This window comes from Neolamprologus brichardi, chromosome 6, assembly GCF_056152115.1.
Source record: "Neolamprologus brichardi isolate AB-2024 chromosome 6, ASM5615211v1, whole genome shotgun sequence".
Classification (NCBI taxonomy): domain Eukaryota; kingdom Metazoa; phylum Chordata; class Actinopteri; order Cichliformes; family Cichlidae; genus Neolamprologus; species Neolamprologus brichardi.
The window spans coordinates 26,895,655-26,921,392 of record NC_142109.1 but is presented as its reverse complement, the minus strand read 5'-3'; the positions used below and the strand labels follow the sequence as shown (position 1 = coordinate 26,921,392).

General features: G+C 35.9%; 1 protein-coding gene across 1 annotated transcript; it reads left to right on the top strand.

Moving 5' to 3' along the window:
• The first annotated feature begins 233 nt into the window (after positions 1-233).
• Positions 234-24,393, top strand: LOC102799596 (complement C3-like). The gene is made up of 43 exons (XM_087841938.1): positions 234-387; positions 1,770-1,965; positions 2,086-2,248; positions 2,820-2,914; positions 3,064-3,152; positions 3,416-3,498; positions 3,644-3,731; positions 3,841-3,946; positions 4,099-4,219; positions 4,475-4,590; positions 4,729-4,875; positions 9,176-9,275; positions 9,415-9,509; positions 9,633-9,824; positions 9,945-10,100; positions 10,548-10,677; positions 10,978-11,046; positions 11,942-12,139; positions 12,233-12,350; positions 12,435-12,523; positions 12,613-12,752; positions 13,480-13,692; positions 14,948-15,011; positions 15,099-15,188; positions 15,336-15,542; positions 15,692-15,767; positions 15,909-16,068; positions 16,235-16,330; positions 16,563-16,713; positions 18,897-18,982; positions 19,413-19,490; positions 19,599-19,754; positions 20,042-20,104; positions 20,227-20,308; positions 20,437-20,485; positions 20,596-20,686; positions 20,784-20,873; positions 20,971-21,073; positions 22,143-22,232; positions 23,112-23,204; positions 23,294-23,377; positions 23,802-23,946; positions 24,142-24,393. Exons 1-43 carry the CDS (start codon positions 314-316, stop codon positions 24,281-24,283), a joined length of 4,974 nt encoding a protein of 1,657 aa, XP_087698064.1. The 5' UTR covers positions 234-313; the 3' UTR covers positions 24,284-24,393.
• Positions 24,394-25,738: the final 1,345 nt, after the last annotated feature.

Sequence of the window (25,738 nt, the reverse complement as noted above, 5' to 3'; positions counted from 1 at the left end):
CATGAGATTTTATAAAACACAAAAGAATATTTTCTAGATCCCGTGAACTAATTACTAAACTGCATGGTAAGACATTATTTAAACATGTAAACCTTTATTGATTTTCCAGTGTTTACTTGTTTCTTTAGAGAAGGGATAATATTTATCAGGACTAAACTGTTTCCCAACCTGCTGCTGGGAAATTGTGTGTACATGTGTTTGGAAAGAGGATGAATAGACATTTTGTGGGAGTGCACTAGGAGGGAGGTTAGTGAATAAAAGAAGGATGCTGCACTGCCACGGATTACTTTAGCAGCAGAAAAGGATCGGGATAATGAGGAGGACTCTGCTGCTGCTGGCCTCTCTGGCCTTTGCTTCTCTCACTTGTGTAGCTGATGGAGCTCCATTGTAAGTAGACCTGCTGTACTTTTACACATTCCCAGTGAGGTTGAATTAATTCATGCAAAACAAAGCCAATGTCATTATCTTGGATGTGTGCAGAAGGTTTAATTGCATTGAACTGAATTGAATTGAATTTTTGCATGAATATATTATTTTATTTTGCATATATAGTTTCACACTCTTTTTTAAGCAAGAAGGCATGGGTGTTATTTGAAGGAAAAGGAATGAGGAAAAACTTATGGAAAAAAATATTGTTAATGAAACCAGAGTCCAACTAATTTTATTGCTAACTTTATTTTATTTGGGGTTTTTTTTGTGTAATGAGAAGCTGCAGCCAGGTCTGCAGCTTATGTAACATAAGTCAAGGTAATTCTGTATTTAAAGTGATGCCAAGAAGTTGTCCTAAACTTTGTCCAGAGTTTGCACAGTGGTGCATTACGCCAGACAAAGCAAATAGACTCCAGAAGCATGATGAAAAGATTTATTGATTTAGTTTTGGACTTTATTCAAGATAATCAATAGATCACTGATTGTGTTTAAAGTCCAGCACATAGCTCATAACCAATTGGAATTTACCCAAAAAACGAACCTTTCCATGGGTTAAAACATTTGATGTTTATAATGACAACCTCTTTATGCTGTCACTGTGGCTCCTTTTCAAGCAACCAGTCATATATTATAGGGAACAGAACTGTCATTATGATAAAGAAAGAACAACATCAAAGAACAGCATCTAAAGTGTTTTAAACATTGTGAAAGGGTATATTCTAACACAAGACATGATCTTCTCATGTTAAACAGACCTTAAATAAAACACAGAGGATTACAAAATCTAACAATAACTTTATAATATAAAATGGTTTATATTGTTTATGAATAACACTAATGACGAATCAACAAACTGGCATCAGGCTGCGCTGCAATATTTAAATAGAGAGTATTCAAAAATGTGAGCTCAGACTTTAGCAAAGAAGCACAAAGATAGTATTTGTCAACCTGGGAATTAAGAATTCCTATGTAACACTCTCACTGAATACTGGGTATTTCCACTTGCTCAAAACCTTGAAAAATATTTTTTAAAAACCCACAAATTAAAAAATAATAATTAAGAGTCACATGGGAAAACAGCCGGTAAATACTTTTTTTGAAAGTATTTGTTCATAAAACCTTTATACAATAAATAAATAGATAAAAATAATAATCCATCTTTAATTTTTAATTAAAAATAATTATTTCAGCAATTATTAACATGTTTTTCATAGTGTCTAAGATGAACATATAACATAATAAATAAATCATTTATTCTTTAGTCAGTAACAGCATGTGTTTATCTACACAGAGATTAACATCTATCATTAACATCTTTCTCTTTTATCGCTGCTCTGCAGGCAAGTGATGTCTGCCCCAAACTTGTTGCGGGTGGGAACTGCAGAAAACATCTTTGTGGAGTGTCAAGACTGCACTGTAGGAGACGTTAGGGTTGAAATCAATGTGATGAACCATCCAACCAAAACTAAAAGGCTGGCAACAACATCTGTGACCCTCAACGATGCAAATAACTTTCAGCAGCTTGGGAAAGTAACGGTAAGTTGAATTATTTGTTTACTGCATATGTGACTATCATTGTTATTTCTATTACATTGAAATTCAATTATCATTGAATATACCATCCAAGTCTTCATAGACTTTTCATACTGGTTTCAGATCCCTGCAGGAGACTTCAGTAAAGATCCCAACGCGAAGCAGTATGTGTACCTACAGGCTCAGTTCCCCGACCGCCTCCTGGAGAAAGTCGTCATGGTTTCCTTCCAGTCTGGTTACATCTTCATTCAGACAGACAAGACCCTTTATACACCAAACACCAAAGGTGAGTCTACCGCTACCTCATGACTGAGAAACAGCACACACAAGGGTAGTTCTGTGGTGACCCACTAGAGGGCTCCACTCACACCCAAGCTTAGAGGAGGGGTTTTTGTTGTGTTTGGGTGCGATGTGCTCAGTTGATGTATGGAGGTGAATAAAGCTGTAATGGAAAACCAGAGCTCCCATGTCATGTGTTTCATGCGTCCATAGTTCTATCTTTATTTTATTTAATACAGATTCAATATTTTTTAAGGGCCATTCAATAAACTTAACGAAACATGGTGCTGCTCCAATAATTTAGAGTTTGTTACAGTAATTATGTGACTATGGCATCACTTTTCACAAATTAGAAAGCTGTTTTGTGTAGTCCACGCAGTCCCATTGAAGAAGGTTAGAACATCTGATAATTTTTTTCAGTGAAGATTTGAAAGGAAAAAAGTCATATATTTCCCCCAGTTTGACTAAGACATATTTTAAATTTAAATTAGTAAACCACACTTCTTTATTAAATATTCCTCCCAACATGTATACATCATTGCCCGAGCAGCAAAAATAACATCTTCTCTTCCCTTCAGTTCATTTCAGGATGTTTGCACTGACACCCCAGATGGAGCCTGTAGAGAGAGATGAAGCAGCCCAAACTGATGCTTCCATTGCCATTGAGTTTGTGGTATTGTGTTTTATTCTTCATGGGCTCAGAATTGAAACTGACATTTTGCAATCAGCCGTAGCAAAACAACGAAAACACAAACTTTTTTTATTAGATTTTTTAATATTGTCATTTATATCTTAGTTTTGAAAATTTATGTTTTTCCACAGACACCTGAAGGCATTGTTTTACCACTTGATCCAGTCTCTCTAAAATCAGGTATTCATTCTGGAGATTTCCAGCTTGGTGAAATTGTTAGGTGAGTACTATTATTATTATTATTATTATTATTATTATTATTATTATTATTATTATTATTATTATTGCTAATAATAATAGTGTGAATCTTGTGTGTAGAATATAGTCTGCAGTCTAATTAATGTGTTACCTTCAGTTTTCCAAATTCTTGAATTATTTGTTTGATTAATATCTGTGTGTGTGTGTGTGTGTGTGTGTGTGTGTGTGTGTGTGTGTGTGTGTGTGTGTGTGTGTGTGTGTGTGTGTGTGTGTGTGTGTGTGTAGTACTGGTTTGTGGAAAGTGGTGGCAAAATTCCAGAGCAACCCACAGCAAATCTATTCTGCAGAGTTTGAGGTCAAAGAGTATGGTGAGCATCCCATTAGCTGTATTATACCTGAACTACATTACTTAACTGTTTTTAAATGTGCAATGGAAATAGTAACTTCAACTTGACACAGAAAATGTTTTATTCATTTAATTTATTCATTTATTCATTCATTTATTATTTGCAGTTCTTCCCAGTTTTGAGGTGAAACTGATACCATTAACACAGTTCTTCCATGTGAACAGCATAGATTTCACCGTCAGAATCAAAGCTACGTATGTAATTGTTTTGTGGATTTAAGTAGTATATATGTGACCCTTTGTTACAGTTTGACCTGGGTTCAAACTGGTTGTTCACAAGTGCATCTTTATTTCATGGTTTAAGGTATCTGTTTGGTCAGGAGGTGGATGGAACAGCCTATGTGGTATTTGGGGTCATCAAAAAGGACCAAAGTAAGCAGAGTTTTCCAGACTCTCTTCGGAGAGTCCAGGTGAGCCCATATTTATACTTAAGATTTAGCCTTTCCATATAAAGTGATGCTGACATAAGAGTTTAAATACCTCCTACTATTCAGAAACTGTATTGTTGTGCTATAAGTGTAGAACATATCTTTACATGAACATCTGTATGTTGCTGAATTAGATTGAAAATGGTGAAGGAGAGGTGAGACTGAGGAGGGAAGACATAACAAAAGTTGAGAGGGACATCAACAGCCTTGTAGGGGGCGCCATATTTGTATCTGTCAGTGTGCTGACAGAAAGTGGTAAGAAAAAAAGCCCATCTTTTTGAGTCTGTTCAGATTTTCCTATATGTTAATTTCAATGGTGCACCAGCTTTAGAGATAGTATATGAGTATCAACAAAACAAAAAAAAATTCAATTAAAAAAAACATCTGTGTCAGAAATGAGAAATTACTGTTTTTTGTTTTTATTTTCGGTGAAAACAAAGTGAGTAATAGAAAAACATATGAATTCTGACAATTTTTTGTGCATAATTATTTTCTTGTACCCTGTCACAGGTAGTGAAATGGTGGAGGCTGAGCTGAGAGGTATCCAGATTGTTACATCACCCTATACGATCCACTTTAAAAGAACTCCAAAATATTTCAAGCCAGGAATGTCCTTCGATGTTGCGGTAAAGCACTAATTTACATTTACATAGTCTGATATAATATTACACTTTGAAATCATAATTTTGATACGTTGTGGTATTTGAAGAAATTACAATTGCTTTACAAAGTGTTATGATTCAGTTTCTTTTTTCTGATGTCAGATTGAAGTTTTAAATCCTGATGAAACTCCAGCACAAAACGTTCCAGTAGAGATTAATCCTGGGGCAGTCAGGGGATTCACTGCAGCTAACGGCATGGCTCGGCTCACCATCAATACAGAAGGAAATGCAGCCGAGCTGAGAATCAATGTAAGTTTTTTTAAGTTTTCAAAAATCTTTTAAACCCCGCCCCCCCCCCCCCAAAAAAAAATAACAGAGTATTCCAAAAAAGACAACAAACAAACAAACAACAACAGCACCACCAATAATCTTACAACACACACACACACACACACACACACACACACACACACACACATATATATATATATATATATATATATATCCATGTACACCAAGCGGTCCAAAGCAAGTCCAAAGCTAGGAAGATTATGATGGACCTCTCCCATCCCAACAATGGACTCTTCTCACTGTTGAGGTCTGGGAAGCGCTTCCGCTCCCTTAACCCTTTAAAACCGGTCGGAGCGGGCACGCTCTGTTTTGCGTAACTATTTTTAAATCCCGGTAGCTCTGCAACCACGTAAGCTAGCGTAATAATTTTGTTTGCATATGAAACCGGAGGAGTTGTACTTACATCTTATGCCATCAGCTTGTTTCCTTCCACATATAGCTTTGCAAAAACTGCATAAAAAGCACTTGCAGCAACAAAAACATAATATTCCAGAAACACGCTTTGCCGATCTGATCAGCTGTTTGTAACACTTCCTACGTTAGAATAGACGTCAGCGCGAACTTTTGCATGTCCGCCATGACCTGCCCGAAACCGGAAGTGACGTCATTTTGCGGAAATGTAGTTTTTTACCATCCGGGCCTCAATGAGCCTATACTGGTGTTTTTAAAAGTTATGTTTGACTTTATGACTTTCTGTGTGGTTTCTGGGATGCTTAGGACTCATATTGCACTGCTGGAAACAGTTTATTTTGATGCATATGCTGCTTTTTTGCAAATTTGCAGTATAATATTTATTTTTGTTTTTCCTGCAGTGTATAAAAATTGGTGTGTTTCAAAAATAAAACTATGAAGACACTCAAAATAAATTTCCTGTGGTGGGAAACTATTTTGTGCAACTTTTTTGTATTTACAGTTTTGAGGGATAAGCCTCTTAAATTTCTCTAACTAGAAATATATGTTAAAAAAACAAAAACGATTTTCAATTTTTTTGTAGTTTATTGCACTTTTTTGCAATTTATGTAATTACTATGCACTTAATGCAGACATATTATTAAAATCTAGGCTATAATGGTTGTATTGATGTATAGCAACTTGAAATGCTCCCAAAAATGGCTCCACAGCATGTAAACATATAATATAAGCTCTGGCGGACTTGGTTCTATGGTAGGTCTTAAAGGGTTAAGACCAAAACAGAGAGAGTGAGGAGGAGCTTCTTCCCCCAGGCTATTCGGGCCCTGAACCAGGTGTAGGACTGGACTCTCCCACACACATCACTATAAGACTGGACTCTTACACACATCACATCACCACACGCACCACCACACATTTCCTATAATTTATAATCTTTATAATCTCTTTCTGCTATTTGCACATTTTATACTGTAAATTTCTAAGTTAATTTGTAAATTTTGTAGTAAGTTGTAGCTTGTAACTTGTAGTAGCTACAAGCATTTCACCCCCATGTCATACTGCGTATGGTTGTGTGTGTGTGACAAATACCATTTGAATTTGAATTTGAATTTGAATATATATATATATATATATATATATATATATATATATTAGGGGTGCAACGATACTCGTATCGATATCGAACCGTTCGATACAGTGCTTTCGGTTCGGTACGCATACGTATCGAACGATACAACATTTTTAATTTATTTTATCAACTTTCCTTCTGACGATGCTGTCTGTGTTGAGCGCTCAGTGGATCTGCGCTCGACAGTGCAGCCTAGGCGGAGTAGTCGAACACAGATTCACTGAGCGCAGGGCAAGCTAGCTAGACAGAAGTTAAGCTCGTTGCAACATGGCAAATTGAACCTCCCCCACCCTCATTCAGATCTGGCGTTTGGAACTATTTTGGTTTTCATGTGACGTATGACCCTGAAGGTAAGCATGTCATGGACAAAAGTAAAACAGTATGTTGGATGTGCCAGCAATGCTCAATTGGTGGGAACTAGTGTGTTAGCGCAGTTAGCTCGTTAATGTGTTGACGTCTTCCAGCCCCACTCATGAGGCGATCCGCGGTAGCTCGTTAACGGAGATTTGCCGTGTTGTGACCTTAACGTCATTTCAGATTAACGCTGACAGCACTAGTGGGAACACAACCAATATGACTGCACATTTACTCCGACATCATCCTAGTGCAAAGACAAGTGGAAGCAGACAAAAACAAGCACGCATGCTACAAACTTTACCCGAGTCATTTAGACAGCCGTTAGCACATGATTCTCCTTATGGGGACCTGATATGTTTAATATGCTGCTGAGAATATAGCCCAGAAGAAGCGTATAGTATAGCTTTTATTTTGGAAAGAGACATTTCTCCATAATAAACTCTCTTTTCCAAAGATGAGTGATTCCTCAATCAGATACAGGGCTCGCAAAATCGCTAGCCCGACGTCCTGGGGCTTTTTTCCAGTCGGGCTACCAAAATCTATCTCTGCCCTGCCCGTCGGCCTATCGTAGGAAGGAAAAATATATGCCAATGCTTTTGCATTCTTTCGGAAATGTAGCTGGGTAATTATGTCATTGGCATCGGCCACTGTCAATATGTGACATACTGAAATCGCGTTTGAATTTGCGCTTGTTTTTTGCTTTCACTTTGCAATCGCGTGAACTGTGTATAGAAAGCGACAGTACTGATTGGTGAGTGATGATAATTTGCGCACCAATTCCTCTGACATCGTCTTATCAATCGTTAGCTTACTATGCAAACATGACAAGTGAAATCTCCTGCAGCTTAAACATGTGAGAGGTTGATCGCGCAGAGAATCGCTGAGCATAACGCTCAGCGATTGTAAAAGCAGCAGGATATATATTTTAGTTCTGCTGAGCCAAATAAGACAGGTCAGGGTGAAGAAGTGACAAAACGGAAAGGTTATGACAAATCAGACTATAAGGCAAAAAGAAAGTGCAGCTTTATGGTTTCATGGACAAAAGAATTTCTGTGGCTGCAATATGACGAGCTAAATAACCAGGGCTGCACATAAGTGGTCCGCAGGTGCGCATTCGCTGTCAAAATAAAAACCCGCACAAGATAAGAAGTTGCAACGCGCGTTTGCGTACATAAGATTTTAAGGAAGAGGACAGACATTTGTTTAGAACTCTTAAAGTTGTCGAAGAAGCTCCTTTAAGCAATTACTGTGATGTTCCTCCACCTCCAAAGAAATGTCAGAAGGAGTCCGAACCACAAAAGAAGCGCGTATTCTCGGAAAAGTGGTTGCAGGAGGTGAGCTGGCTTCAAACAAATGATGAACGCACAGAGATGTGGTGCAGAATGTGCCGTGAAAATTTAATAAATGACAAATTAATAAAAAGGCATGAACATTTTTTTTGTATCGAAAAAATATCGAACCGTGACACCAAAGTATCGAACCGAACCGAACCGTGAATTTTGTTGTATCGTTGCACCCCTAATATATATATATATATATATGTATATATGTATATATATGTATATATGTATATATGTATATATATATATATATGTATGTATATAGATATACCCTTATGTCTGTTTTTAATATTTGCTCCCTAACAGGTGGGCCAATATAAACAAAACTTTGCATAAACATCAGAATTAGAATCAAAATTACGTTTATTGCCAAGTTTGTTCACAAACAAGGAATTTGTCTCGGTGTCTTGCTGCAAGAAATATCATCCAACACCAATTATTACCATCTGTATGTTTAAAAAAAAAAAAAAACAAACATTTGTTATATATCCATTTATTATATTTATTATATGTTCATCATCCCTCTGCGGATGGATTGTTTTACACGTCACATTCAGTGCACATTGCATGTGCATAACCCAACTGTCACAAAAACGACCCATTTTGCTACTTCCACTACTATTACTTTTACTACTAGTACTATTACTTCAACTCAAACTACTACTACTACTAATAATAATAATAATTACAATAATGACGACATTAAAAATAACTTGTAATAATAATAATAGGGCAGCACAGTGGCTGCCAGAATGCTATTTTGGATTGTTCTGGCCCACTTTAACGCTTGCTCACACAAATACTGCCTTCAAGCAATAAAGATCATTTTCAACCCCTTTGTACAAGAACATAGAAAGAGATTATCACTTACTTATCACTTAATTTAACTTGTTGCTCATTGGTTATGTATGCTGGGCTTTAATTACAGGTCCTGACTGATCCTTGTATAGTTGCACATGAAAGCAGATGAATGTTTGTCTTATGCTTAGTGTGGCTTATGTGTGTGTGTCTTTAATTACAGGCAATGACCGATGACAGAATTCTTACACCTGATAAACAAGCAAGAGCAGAGATGACAGCAAGACCGTACCAGAGCAAGACCAGAACTTTTATCCACATAGGTGAGAAAAATCCTGAAGAAGCATTGCATCAAGTAAAAGTATAAAGATTGTTACTGTAGGTAAAAGTTGAAGTATACTGTGTGAAACAGGCACTAAAAGATGTGTTCAAACTAAAGCATTTATTGAAACATATTTGCAGGTGTGGATGCAGCTGAGCTGAAAATAGGAGACAATCTAAAAATCAACCTCAATCTCAACCAGCAGCCAAATCAAAATCATGACATCACATATCTGGTAAGAGACATATTTATTTGTTTTTGTATATATAGCTATTTTTTCTGTGATGCAACAACTGGTCATAGTACATACATGTGCGCTTAAGGTGTTAGGTATTAATGTGTAAATGTGTTTCCCCAGATCCAGAGCAGAGGTCAGCTAGTGAAACATGGCCGTTATAAGACAAGAGGCCAAGTACTGATTTCCCTGATACAACCAATCACCAAAGAAATGCTGCCATCGTTCCGCATCATAGCCTACTATCATACAAGTTCAAATGAAGTGGTATCAGACTCTGTTTGGGTGGATGTAAAAGACACCTGCATGGGCACTGTAAGAGACTCAAGAGCTGTGAAAGAGTGAATCTTTACAGCCAAAATGCACAAATGTTACTAATTTCTACAGTAGTACTCATTTTTAACATATACAAATTTGCATGTCACCCTCACTTAGCTGAAACTGGAATCCTCACGACCTTCTTCAGTCTATGAGCCTCGCAAGATGTTTGGTCTGAAAGTCACAGGAAATCCAGAGGCCACAGTGGGACTGGTTGCAGTTGACAAAGGTGTCTACGTCCTAAACAACAAGCACCGGCTGACACAGAAAAAGGTCAAATTGTTTAGCTTCAGTAAATTGTTTAGCTTCAGTAAACAAATTGCACATTGGATTTCATATTAATTTACGTATTGCATACATACCAAAAACCTGAAACTTGTTATGTTGTTACAGCATGTTAACCTGTGCCTCAGAACAACTATGCATTAGCTGGGGCACACACCAGGTGGCCCGTAGGTCCCCAGTTTGATTTGTTGCTCTGAGTGTGTGTTCATATGAGATTATTGTGAGATTATTGATTATTGTGAGTCTAAAATTAGAGAAAAATAAAAATGTGACAGTGAATTCAATGTCATAATATAATCTTTAAGATGTCAATAAGACATTTTTTATTTTTTAGCCCATTTGTTTTTATAGATTTGTGAGCCATATTCGAGTCATCTTATTGTACGTTTACAGTTCAATTTACACTCTTGTATGTTTTTGTACTTTAACCTGTAGGTGTGGGACGTAGTAGAGCAGTATGACACAGGCTGCACACCTGGTGGAGGAAAGGACAGTATGGGCGTCTTCTTTGATGCTGGGCTATTGTTTGAGTCCAACACTGATGCAAAGACCACATATAGACAAGGTGACAATGCAGCAGAGCATCCCACTCTTTTACCGTTGTCTAATACTTTTCTCTCGGCTTGATTGCTAAACCCTTGAAGAATGTTGGGTTTTCTGCTTCATCACAAACATATTAATAAAGTTGATATATTATACTTAAAAAAAAGGATTATTTCTATCATGTTTTTGAAAAGTCCAACAACAAAGGTTGTGTTATATTCTTTCTATTTTAGTAACATAAAAACCAAATTCAGATTCAGGCTTGTTGTATATTGACTGTTGTTATATAGACTGTATATTTTGTCTGTGTTGCACTTTACAGAAATTAAATGCCAGCCTGCGAACAGAAAGAAGCGCAACGCTGCTGTAATGGATGTCAGAAGCAGCTTACGTAAGTGTGTATATGTATGTGTGTGTGTATATATATATATATATATATATATATGTGTATATATATATATATATATATATATATATATATATATATATATATATATATATATATATATATATGTGTATATATATATATATATATATATATATATATGTGTATATATATATATATATATATATATATATATATGTATATGTATGTATATGTATATATATGTATGTATATATGTATATATATATATATATATATATATATATATATATGTATATGTATGTATATGTATATATATGTATGTATATATGTATATATGTATGTATAAATATGTATATATATATATATATATATATATATATATATATATATATATATATATATGTATATGTATGTATATGTATGTATATATATGTATATATATATATGTATATGTGTATATATATATATATATATATATATATATATGTATATATATATATATGTATATATGTGTATATATATATATATATATATATATATATATATATATATATATATATATATATATATATATATATATATATATATATGTATATGTATATATATGTATATATGTGTATATATATATATATATATATATATATATATATATATATATATATATATATATATATATATATATATATATATACATGAATAACCACATATTAATTCATAATTTCACACATATCACTGCTTTTACTTTTGACAGGCTATGCATTAGACAACAGACAAAAAGAAAAATAAAACATTTATTTTATGCTTTTGACTTCATTAAAATATTTTCTTTTTACAAAAGACATATTTAAAAATATATGTTTTTAACTTTATAGTAAAACAGAGATCTTATACTTTCTTCTTAAACCGTCTCTGTTTTCAGTAAAAAATTATACAGACCCAGTAGAATCTGAGTGTTGTCTGGATGGCATGAAGGAAACCCCCCTTTCATACACCTGTGAGGTCCGCAGCGAGTACATTGTTGATGGTCAAGGCTGCCGTGATGCTTTCCTGCGCTGTTGCAAGGCAGTGGAAACTCTTCGAGCAGAGAAGAGGGAGGAAGACCTCAAACTGGCTCGCAGTAAGAGATGGAAACAAAATGGGAAGGGGTTATCTCATTCATACTATGTGTCATAAAATTCACAAAATTATATCATTTTTAATCAAAATCCAGGTGAAGGAGAAGACAACAGTTTCATGGACAGCAATGAAATTGTTACTCGCACCAAGTTCCCAGAAAGTTGGCTCTGGTCTGATATCAAATTGCCTCCTTGCCCTAGAAACACACCTTGGTGAGTCACTGTAAATCACAAACACATACAAATGAAGTTACATCTTAACATCTCTCAGACTGTTAACATTTTTCTCTGTTTCAGTGACACCACATCATTTGTGAAAAATGTTCCTTTGCAAGATTCAATCACAACCTGGCAGTTCACCGGCATCAGTCTGTCAAGAACTCACGGTGAGGATTTGGTGACTAAAATATGGCTTTTTTTGGCCTTCCCTTTACTTTTTTAAAAATGTCATTCTTTTCTGCATATTTTCTTTAAGGAATCTGTGTGGGTGATCCATTTGAGGTCATTGTCAAGAAGGATTTCTTCATTGATCTCAGGCTGCCTTATTCTGCTGTCCGTGGAGAGCAGATAGAAATTAAAGCAATCCTCCACAACTACAGCCCTGATCTTATCACTGTAAGTACAGAACTGCAGTAATTACTGGACTGAAACACAGTGGTGTTCAAAAGTGTCATCTTGTGCAGTTTATATTGTGCATTTTCATGTTGTGTTCTCAAAATCCTTTGAAAAAAAGAGAAGTGATTATTAAAGAGATTATTTTAACAAAGCTCAGAAATTTAGTGCGTGTTAACCATAGGCTGCTCATTTTATGTAAAAATGTAGTTTGTTGTTGTTTTGGTTCATGAGCTTGAATTTTTTTTAATTTGTGTATTATATATAAGTGTAGACTTGTATATAGTTAAACATTATATAATGTTGAATTTTGAATATTGATTTGTAAATAATAGAATTTCAATCAAGGGGGTAGGAACAGAAGTTTCATCCTACTCCTTTTTGAGCATAAACATTGTGTAGACATAGAGATATTCACAAAAAGTTAATGTCATTAAGTTTTTCTTTTCTCTTGTTATTTTAGTTATAATTACATGTTCAAAGTAAAACTATTCTATCTATCTATCTAGGCTTATCATATATTACTAAAATTGAAGAGTACGATTCCTTTTTCATGTTGAGTTTATTACCTTAGTTTTCTGTAAATAAGGAGTAACTGAAATTGCCGAAAGTTAAAAGAATGCTCAAAAAATCTCTGTATTTCATCAGGATCTTTGTATTCTTCCAGTTTGAAACACCACATGATCAGTCTCTTCTCCAACTTTGTCATTGCTTTTTTTATTTTATAAAGGTACGCATTGAATTAACTGAGGAGGAGCACGTGTGCAGTTCAGCTTCCAAACGTGGTAAGTATCGCCAGGAGGTCACTGTTGGGCCAGAGACCACACGATCTGTCCCCTTCGTCATTATTCCCATGAAGGAGGGAGAACGGCGCATTGAGGTTAAAGCAGCTGTTAAGGACTCATATCTCAATGATGGCATCATGAAGATGTTGCGGGTGGTGGTAAGAAAACCAGTGTTTGCTATTTGTATGCCCAAAAATGTGTTCAATATCACTTTCTTATTAAATAAAACAAAAACAAAAAAATGTCTTATCTGAATGTGAACAGGCCTTTCAAAATTGTAGTAAAGGTAGTAATAAAATAATTTGAAAGTTATTGTTTGTTGAGGTTTAGGCACAAAAACGAACAGACAGAAACAATAACAGGACTCTGGCTCAATCCCAGACCAAACGTCAGACTGATAATTTTGTACACTAATAATATGTGTTGATCTTTTGTTCTAATCACTACATGATTATTACTGCCAAAAAATTTCCCTTAACAATCTCAGAAATCATCAAAAATATTATCAATAATCATACTGGTCAAATGCATTTTTAGTTCATTGCTTGTTTTGTGTCTATTTTGTAAAAGGGATTTTATTCAAAATGTGACTTAGGTCAAGTTAGAGAAACTATGTGATTTGAATTAAAATAACCGCTTAATATGGTTAATGTTGCAGGAAGTCTGTCACCTTGGTTAAAGTTACACGGGAACAATATTTAATAATTACGTATAGTTAAAAATGGATAATGATGTTGTTGAAATTTAAATAGACCTGACAGTTCAAGCTAAGTCAGACATCTAAAGCTTTACAGATGGCCAAAATGTTGCAACCAGACAGTTAAGTGAATGGTTTTCAAAACATCAACACTTAGTTAACAGTGTTGAGGATCCTGTCACTTAACCACATCATGCCAGATATTGCAGAATTGTCTTCAGAATTTTTGTAATGTTCATAAAACGGCGCGTCAAAAATATTGTCGTCTTGAAAAGGGTTTTGGCTTCATACCAATATTGATGATGTTATATTTTATATTATATTATATTTTATATATTGTAAGGAAAAATACTCTAAAAATAACATAACATTGTAAACCACCACAGTCACTTAATTATTATCTGCCTCTCAGCAGCACACTTTCAGTATCTATTGCAACTACAAAGTACACATTTTATAGCTGCAATAGTAAGTTGACTACTAACATCATTTGCATTTTTGCTGCTGTGGCTACTTCTCTCACACACTGAGAGAGGTTCACTTCACACAACAAGAATACAACGTTAAACTGAGTTTATTCACACAGGTCGCAGTTAGGCTTAGAAGGATAAGCTGTGGAGGACTTAATTTAATTATGGATTTATTTCCTGTTTTGTGCCTACTGCACTTTTCTTTGCTAAAATAATAATGACTTCCAATGTTTGTTTGTTTTCCAGCCTGAGGGCGTACTGGTTAAACATCCAAAGATCGTGACTTTAGATCCTGTTAAGAAAGGAGAAAGTGAGTTTATCTATTAAAAATCTAGATTATAATTATTAAGTCACACACTGATTTTCACCTTAATAAAACCTTTTTTTCTCTGTTTAGATGGTGTACAGAACGAACTTCTTAACAGTGGAATTCAAAGGAAAGATTTGGTTCCAAACACACCTACTAGCACACAGATCTCTGTGACAGGTGAGAAATATTTGATATTTGGACAGTTTATGTGATTCAGTGGCTATATCACCCTGAAGCTTCTATTATATATTGTTATTGTTGACATTCGGGACTGACTACCTTAATGGGTATTGTGAACCTTTTTTTGTATGTGTATGCATGCAGGGAGAGAACAAGTATCTCAGCTGGTGGAGAATGCCATTGGCGGCAACTCAATGGGTACTCTAATCAGACAACCCTCGGGCTGTGGAGAGCAGAACATGATCTCAATGACCCTGCCTGTTATTGCAACCTTGTATTTGGACAAAACCAACCAATGGGAAACTGTGGGCTTTGAGAAACGTAATGAAGCTCTCCAACATATAAAAACTGGTAGGCTCTCACAGATGTACATAAATTCTTTGGTGACAAAATAAACACACAGAGCGCCTCAAAATTGTTTCCAATAGATAAAAGTCAGATGCAAGTTGAATAGCAGTGAAGTAAAAAGATTGTTTTATTTTTTAAATTGTTTCATCAAGGTTACACAAATGAGTTGGCCTTCCGTAAAAATGATGGATCTTTTGCTGCATTTGTTTCTCGCCCAGCTAGCACCTGGTGAGGCACCCACAAACATCCATGAATTCATTCACAGTATTTTGCGCGTGCTGCTTGAATTTCTGATTTTGTACTGGCAATATATTTTATGGGCAAATAAAATGAAATTAAGCTATTGTATCCCCTCTTCCTGTCTATAAGGCTGACTGCCTATGTTGCCAAGGTGTTTGCAATGGCCCATCATCTGGTTGCAATACAAGATAATGTGATCTGTGATGCTGTCAAGTACCTTATTCTCAAAGGACAACAACCTGATGGTGTTTTCAAAGAATTTACAGCTGTAATCCACGGAGAGATGAATGTGAGTGCACTGATTTTTATTAACACCAGTTCTTCATCTACACTTAAAATACAAAATAACTTATAACTAAATGAGAAACCAGTTATACAACTGCCATTCTTCTTTTATAAATATTAAAAACTGTTCTGTTAGAAATAATAATAATATGTTTGTGCTTCATCTGTAGGGTGATGTGGCCGGCTTAGATTCAGACGCCTCCATGACAGCTTTCTGCCTCATTGCAATGCAAGAGTCACGCTCAATATGTTCCGACACTGTCAATGTGAGTATTTCACCTGCAAACATTGTTGTTACAAAGTATCTAAAATAATCAAAGGGTGATACTTTCTATTGCACTTGCATTGAAGAATTAAACCACAGACCAGCAAAAACAGGCAGAATTTAATTCATTTCACCAACATGTTCTGTAGGCTCACAAAAGGATGAAGAACATTATGTTCCGTTTTCCTGTCACTCATTATCTTCCTTTCTTTTTCCTTTTTTTATCTGCCCAGAGTCTCCCAGGCAGTATAGACAAAGCAGTGGCCTACCTGGAGAGGCGCCTGCCCAGCCTCACTAACCCTTATGCTGTGACCATGACATCCTATGCACTGGCTAATGAAAACAAATTGAACAAAGAGATCCTATTAAAGTTTGTTTCCCCAGGTATGTTCACACACACACACACACACACACACACACACACACACACACACACACAGAGAGAGAGAGAGAGACACATACACACCGCACATGTTTGCACAATCAGTTAAATGTAACTATGATTATTACAGTTTCAGTGAATTCCAAAAACCAGTTGGGAAAACTGTGAAAAAGAAAACTGTACTACAAAAATATATTCTTGAGGATGTATTTCAGTGCTTTTCAGTTGCTACCCTGTTCTTCTCTCATACATACAGGACATAACCATAGGCTAAAATACATTTTTTTTTTGTCATTAATGGTTGGTAATGGTGCAAATGGATTCAAGATGTGGAACTCAGAACAGGTCCAGTGAAAGCAATAGTGCTTTTATTTACAGTAAAGTTACAAAAAAAAGGACAACAGAAGGAATTGTGAGCTAGTGTGTCCAGGTTTGCAATATTTACAGATCCACATAAACTCTATTTACAGGGAAAACTCTCTCTCTTAAAAACTCACTGAGACACAGCCAGGATTCCCGCGCAGAGACGAGAAAAATGTGAGGTGACGACAATAGACAGAACATAAAAACTTCATATATGTGCCGACAACACTAACTCTTTGCTGTTCAACAATCAGGCCTGAAATATGGGTATTCCTCTAGCTTAAATCACAGACAGAACAGCTGATTACCAACAGAAGAGTTTGGAAACTCCAGATTTGCTGACACCAAAGGTGGGGAACTTTTTGGATTCATTTCCAAGTCGAACATGTTTCATAGATACCCTGCCAAACCCTGTGGCCTTCAAGATACACTAAAAGTGGTGCAGATGATGCTGCGCATGGACAGAACACGTACCTTTAGTTGCCAGAAACAGGGGAGGTTGTTAGCCCAGCAACGCCTCAAATGGTAGCCAAGTGGGAGCCTAGTAGCCAATGACGTCATGGTGTAGTGGGCTTACTTGATTCAGGTTAGCTGCGTGCTCCACCTGGACTAATTTGTGTAGTGGAGAGCTGCTTCCAAATCCTGGTTGCCTTATTTGGTCAGCACACTAGTCTGCAGAAAGAAGGAAGCCAGAGGGAAGACTAACCCAGGCACAAAACTCTCTCCAGACATAGGATGTTTAAGTGGGCCCCTTATTATGTCTTGAGAGATCCCATGCAGATGAAACACATGATTCACCAAATCTGTAATGTCTCTAACTAAAAGGGCAATTTTGAGAGAGCAGCAAAATGTACAGACCTTGAAAAATGGTCAAGGATGGTGAGAATGACAGTGTTACCTGCAGTTGAAGAGAGTCCAATGCAAAGTCAAATGCAATGTGGGACCAAGGGCATCCTGGTATTGTTAGTGAATGCAGCAGACTAACTTTAGGGGTGTGAGAGGTTTTCCTTTGAGCACAAGTGGAGAGGGCAGACACATGCTCCAAATCCCTTATTCAGACTTGGCCACCAAAAGAAACACTGGAGAAATGTAAATGTTCAATGGTCAATGTGGTGAAAGTAAAAGTATATCTTTATGGAAAATTTCCGAAATTTTGTGATAAACCTGCAGAATAGAGGATAATTCAAGTGGTTCGGAGGATACAGAGATGTTAACTGGTTTTCTGGGAGATGTGGCTGATTTTAGACAGAGCTGATAGCCATTGTTCTGCCTCAAATGAGGGAATTCCTCTAGCTTGAATAGAAAGCCGATCATCTGAAGACTACCACAAGGTGATTGTTTTAACTCTTGGTGTTCGGACATGAGATGCGGGAAATGGAGGAAGGACTTTCCCTTGGAACAGAAGGCGTGGTTACAGGGACACACAGCGAACACACACACACACTGACAGAGGTAGATGAGCGAGAGAGAGTTGAGGAGAGACAGACAGAAGTGGGTGAAAAGCACTAAAGACTGGAAGACCATGACTTTTGTTATTCATGAATTTTAAAATTTACTTTTCTATAAAATATCTGAAAAAATCTCATAAATTTTCTTGCGTTCCTGAAAAATTTACTTATTGAATATTATACTTGATTAATTTCTGACTTCTCAGTAAAATCCAGTGTGCCTACTCAAATTTGGGTATATATTTATCAATTTACTTTTATCTAATGAATACCAATATTTTTTTTAACTTGAAAAAAGTTTTTACATTTTTTCTAAAATATTTCTGTTTTATATTATAGTAATAAAAATGTACTTGTGTGACTGTGTCTGTCAGAGCTATCTCACTGGCCTGTACCTAGAGGCCGTATTTACACTTTGGAAGCCACAGCTTATGCTCTTCTTGCTCTTGTCAAGTCTCAGGTGAGCATGTCTAAATTATATCATCCATCTGTCATTCATGTGTCTCTAAAATATTATAGGTTTTGGACACAAAATCATTGAAAATTTACTTTACAGTATTTAAATACCATTGCTGACCATTCCAGAGTTACCATTTATTTAACTGTGAAATTCCAGCTCAATGAAAATAACTTCTACATTTAGTTTTATGTCGTGTTATTGTTGTGTGCAAATACAAATTAAAACAAATAAGACATTGCTTTGCACAGCTTCGTTATGAACTATGAAAAACATTGCATTTTCTTTTATTAGGCAAGTTTCTGGACTGGATTTTAATTACACCCAAATAAAAAGCAGATTAGAAAGCCTAAAACTCTGAAATACCTTTGAAAAATGTTTTTCCATAATTTATTTTAAAACTCTACTCTTGTTTTGTGCTGTTTTAATAAAGAACTTTGAAGATGCCAGACATGTTGTGAGATGGTTCAACGCACAACAGAAGGTGGGCGGAGGCTATGGATCAACTCAGGTAACACAAAGCCTTCTGTCAATCAATATCTTATACAGATATTTTATACATATTATCCCACCTTATAACCTTTGCCTTTCTTTATCTCCCTCACTTTCTTTTCTCCAGGCTACTATAATGGTCTATCAAGCTGTAGCAGAGTACTGGATCAACGCTAACGAACCACAGTATGATCTGAATGTGGACATCAAGTTGCCAGGAAGGTCGGCACCTGAAAAGTACAATTTCAATCAGAACAACCACTATGCCACAAGAACGTCTAAGGTGAGAAGAAGCAACACAAACACAGTCACCATGTAGCACAATTTGTCAGTCTGAAAACATGTCCTCTAGCAGTAAATAAATCTCAGTACTGCTAGTGTTTCTGTCTTTTTTCACAATCCATCTCACCAGTCTGCAAGCTTTTTGGTCTATTTCCTTTTTTCCTGTCTTACAGACATTCAATGCAATTTAAATTCAGTCGGTGGGAGCGAAGTGAGCTTATCTCTGTTTTTTTTCTCATAATATGTACAAACACATCTTTGTGTGTTTGTACATATTAATCCCAACAGATTAACGATATAAACCAGGACATCACAGTGACTGCTAGGGGAACAGGAGAAGCAACAGTGACAGTAAGTTATCTGTTAGTTGATCATTTCAGAATCCTAGACAAGGCTTTTTAAACCTTAAAAAACAGTATAACAAAGACTTATTTATCACACAATATAAAAACACACTTTTTCTGATGCAACAGTTGGTATCACTGTATTACGCTAAGCCCAAAGAACGGGAGAGTGACTGTCAGAATTTTACCCTCAAAGTGGATCTCGTAGAAGGTACTTTGATGTCCTTTATCTCCTCTTTTTATTTTACTTATCTGTATGTTTTTTATCAAATCAGTTTGCTTCAGTTTATGGCATTTTATTTATTTGTGCTCACTTTTTCTTTTTCCTTATTCTTTCAGAAAAATCCAATGCCAATGAAAAGATATACAAGCTTATTATAGAGGTCATGTAAGTACAATATTAACTACACTTTAGAAATAGTAATGACTTTAACTCTTTTTGTTCCCGTCCATTTAACTCTGCTGTCATTTGAATCATTCTTATCATTCTCTCTACAGGTATAAGAACAGGGATCGTGATGCAGGCATGTCAATCTTGGATATTGGCTTACTAACTGGTTTTGCTGTTGAAACAAAAGACCTGGATTTGGTAAGAAGAGACACCCACATTAAGTTATGTGGTTACAGTTAACCAAAATAATAAGACCTCTTAATGTTTAAAAATTTGTCTTTATGTGTGTCTCTAGTTGTCTAAAGGACGTGGCCGCACCATATCAAAATATGAGATGAACAAAGCCCTGTCAGAAAGAGGCTCACTCATCATTTACTTGGACAAGGTTGGAAATCACACCAATCCTTATCCCCCCTTTTCCCCTTTACCCTGGTGTTTATTTATGTTTTTCACTTTTGTGTGTGTCTGTATTCAATTCCCAGGTTTCTCACACACGACCAGAGGAAATTGCTTTTAGGATCAAACAGGAAATGCCGGTGGGCGTCTTACAACCCGCAGCGGTATCTGTCTATGAATACTATGAACGTGAGTCTCATAAACATGTTACCTTTGTTACCTTCAGGTGTTCCAATCACTTCCATGGCTACAAGTGTATAAAAAAAGCGCCTAGACATGCAAACTGCTTCTGCAAAGATTTGTGAAAGAATGGGTCACTCTCAGAAGCTCAGTGATTTCCAGCCTCTTACTGTGATCGGATGACACCTGTGCAACAAGTCCAGTAATGAGATTTCCTCAAATATTACTAAATATTCCACAATCCACTGTTAATGCTATTATAACAAAATGACAGTGATGAGGAACAACTGCAAGTCAGCCATTAAGTGGTAGGTCATATAAAATCACAGAGTCTGGTCAGCAGATGCTGAAGCACACAGAGGTTGCTAACTTTCTGCAGAATCAATAGCTACAGATCTCCTAACTTCATGTGGCCCTCAGATTAGCAAGCACAGAGCATAGAGAGTTTCATAGAATGTCAGGAGCTCGGCTTGGCCCCTTATTTCCAGCTAAAGAAAATCTTAATGCTTCAGCATGCCAAGATATTTGGACAATTTCACCATCCCACCTTCGTGGAAACAGTTTGGGGATGGTCTCTTCCTGTTCCAACATGATTGTGCACCAATGCACAAAGTATGGTCCATAAAGACATAGATGAGCAAATTTGGTTAGGAAGAACTTTACTATCCAGCAAAAGTCTTCACCCCAATAGAACAGGTTTGGGATGAATTAAAATTGGAGAGTGTAAACTAGGCCTTTTTGCTTAATATTGGTGTCTGACCTCACAAATGCACTTTGGGAAGAATGATCAAAAAATCCTATAAACACACTCCTGAACCTTGTGGAAAGCATCCCAGAAGAGTTGAAGCTGTTATTGCTGCAAAGGTTGTGCTGACATCATATTAAACCCTATGGATTAAGAATGGGATGTCAGTCAAGTTCATTTCTATGTGAAGGGAGAAGAGCAAAATACTTTTGGCAGTGTAATGTAAATAGGCACACCATGCCATTTTATTCGATCATTTTCATATACATTGTTATATCTACCATAACTGTCACAAAATAACAGTCAAATAGTTGTTTTTTTCCCTCAATGCAGAAACACGCTGCGTGAAATTCTACCATCCACAGAGGGAAGCTGGAAAACTACTGCAGCTCTGTAGAGATAACATATGCACATGTGCTGAAGGTAAACACAATCATATATATAATCATATAAATCTGATTAAATAAGCTTATTTTAAAACTGTAATTAAAAGGTTGTCATGTATTTTTATATTAACTTTAAATGGTACAGAAAACAGCAGTAGAAGTGTTATTAAAGTAAAGGTTTTATTTTAAAAGTCAAATTTTGAGCAAAAATCAGAATCAGAATTGCGTTTATCGGCCATTTATATGCACAAATACATAAGGGCTGCCACAAATGATTATTTTGATAGTCAACTAGTCACTGATTATTTTTGCAATTACTTGACTGATCAGATCATGCGTGATGCAAGCATGAGAAAAACTGATTCATGCAACTGGACAAAGAGCACAAGCACACAGCAAATTTACAACAGGATAGTTTGGACTAATGTCCAGACCCCAACCCATTTGAAATGCTGTAGCAAGAATATGATAGACTTACACATGGGCAAACTTAAAATTCTTGAAACGAAGTGAGACACTGATTTTAGAGAAAACAATTACTTATTACTGCTAAAGGTCATTCTGCGAGCTTTTGAATCATTGGGTATACTTCCACACTGCACTATTCTGGCCTGTGAAAGTACATTTGTTTTTCATAACTAGCTAGGGTGCTGTTAGTAACTTTAGATGTATGCACAAATCTACAATTATAAAATCTAAAAGACGCCTATTTTGGCAAATCTGATTTAAAATTTGGTTTGCAGTAAATAATCAAAGGTTTATGTTAGAGACTGTAGTCACAACACTCAGAGCAGGAATTAAATGCTTACTGATATATTTGTTGTGTAGTTGACCTTCATATACCTGCAGTCACCTATCCACACACATGTATACATCAGCTTTGCATTTTTACCCTGTCCCTATTTTGTACTTACAGAGAACTGCAGTATGCAGAAGAAGGAAAAAATCCCCAATGATGACCGCCAAGCTAAGATTTGTGAAAGTACAGAGACCAGCAAAATAGACTTTGGTAAACAAACATAAATGGGTTACATTTAGATTTATTTAATAGAATATAGTAAAGCAAAAAGCTAAAAACTATACTTTGGCTGCCCACAGCTTACAAAGTGCTGGTTGAAGAGGTTGTAGAAGAGTTATCCACAGACAGTCACAAAGTCAAAGTGCTGGACCCCATCAAAGAAGGCAAGTACTTACGTCCTTTAAACGTCTATTTTAAAAGAAATTATTAGTTTGTTTTTGTGGCATTAAGATAGCAGTGACAGTTAGTTTCTATTATAGCCACAAAAAAATAGGCAATTTGAAGGACAAATCGAGCATTTTATAAAACTGCTGCATGCTTTTGTACTGAGAGGTACATTTAGTGGTTGACACCATTTGCTATCAATAAGCCAGATTAGCTTGTCTTGCTGATACCCATTTTCTCATTTAACATTTAATACTCAGCACAAGCATATTGCGAAAACACTTATATTACACGTAAGACACCATTATGACGATACAACTAGGAATATATATGAACACAGCAGCACTGTGTTTAACTATAACTTGAGCAACACATTCAGTCATTCATAAATCACTGCTCTCAACTGTCATATCTTAATTACAGGGAGTCTTGATGTTGGTCCACTGAATAAACAGCGCATATTTCTCAGTTATCAACACTGCAGAGAAGCTTTAAGTCTGGAACAAGGAAAAACCTACCTTATCATGGGCTCAGATAAAGATATTCACCGAGATGACAGAAAGAATACGTAAGTATATTGTTTGTCTGGCTGTGCTTGTGTGTGGTGTATATTTAAACTAATCTCAGAGTTCTATTCATTAATCATAGTTTCAGTGAATAAATGTAATTATCTTGAACTGTGTATATTTATCACAGTTGTTTTATTCTGTATTTTGCTGATTGGTCACACAAACACTATTTTTCTTTCAATTGTTCTTTTCAGATTCGAGTACGTAATTGGTGAGAGAACCTGGGTTGAGTATTGGCCTACAGCAGAAGAGTGTCAGACTGACAAATACCGGGATACCTGCTTGGGCTTGGAGGAGATGGTCAATCAGTACTCACTCTTTAGATGCATCGGCTAGTAAAACAAAAAAAAAATCAAATTTTGTTATTCTGCTGTTTTTACAATTTTCTGTAAAACAGAAACGGGTTTCACCATTTCACTGCAGTGATTAAAATGTATTCAAATGGGGTACTGGCTCTTAGTGTCTTTTATTAAGTTTATGGTGGTTGAAAAATTTCTCGCATTTCTAATATATTTGAAATGTAACAAGCACAACAAAGAATAAAACTTTTGAAATAATAATAGTAATTTTAAATGCTGTGTAAGTAATTGGAAATTGTGTATCACTTTTTAACACCTTATATTTTAGAAATAGAAATAATTACACTGTAGTTACAGTTAAAGAGTGAATAAGTAATTCTAAGTAGTACCTAAATCCTGAATATTTTTCACAAAAAGGGGACACAAATTATGCTGGATGTAATTTTGTAATTTTAGGCTGTAAGCATAATTCTTTTGGTAATTTTGTGGAAAAACAAACAATATTTCTCCATATTACATTTTAAGAACACTGTATTTAGGGTGGCTGTAACTCAGGATGTAGATCAGGACATCCACTAAGTGGAAGTTTGTTGGTTGTCTCCAATGCATCCATCAGAGTATGAATATGTGTGGATGTTAAATAGAATGGGTGTGAATGACTGAATGAGTCATGCTGTTTGAAGCACTTGCGGTATTCAGATTCATTTTCAGTAAATTTACTTTTTGGGGCCATATTAGTGGTCGATACCCCACTGTGATAAGGCAAGCAGAAATTATAGCCACAAACAAAAACGTCATATGCCCTCTACAAAGTGTGTGCAGTGGTGGTCCTAGCCTGTTTGGCGCCCTGGGCAAACACTCCCTCTGGCGCCTCCCCCCCCCCCCCCCCCCCCCCCCCCCCCCAACACACACACACACACACACACAAAACATATTAAGGATTGGCCATTAACATTAAAATTTTGTTTTATGAAACATACACACACACATATATGAGGAGAGAGAGAGAGTATGCATAGTATGCAAACAGCTACCAAACAGCCATCATAATTCGTCATACAATGAGAACAGGAAAAGTCAACAACTGACAATGACTAATTAATATTAAAATCTATAACATAATGTATTATTTTGAGTTTAGTCTGTTACTGTTACTATTTTTACCATTTCTTCCTGGAGCAACTGTAGCCCACATAATTTCCTTAGGGATTAATAAAGTATTCTGATTCTGATAGTTTCAGGCTACATAACCTGCCATTATCCAATCACACATCTGCTTACCTGTATCTTATGCTCGTTTCTCCATTCATTTTCTCTTTTTTATAAACTGAGCACCTGATGGCTTTGAACTTTTCTTGTCCATCTTCCATTGGTTTAAATTTTGCACTCCAGTATGAACACACATCCCCCAACATGGGGATCACCACAACATGACCTAATAGACCTACACCTTAGTTCACAGATTCACTTTGTCTAGGGTGTATTTCAAATC

Coding starts and splice junctions, on each gene's coding strand:
- LOC102799596 (XM_087841938.1), top strand. CDS start 314: ATGAGGAGGACTCTGCTGCTGCTGGCCTCTCTGGCCTTTGCTTCTCTC. Junction 4,591..4,728: donor GAATGTCCTTCGATGTTGCG/GTAAAGCACTAA, acceptor TTCTGATGTCAG/ATTGAAGTTTTAAATCCTGA. Junction 11,047..11,941: donor GGATGTCAGAAGCAGCTTAC/GTAAGTGTGTAT, acceptor CTCTGTTTTCAG/TAAAAAATTATACAGACCCA.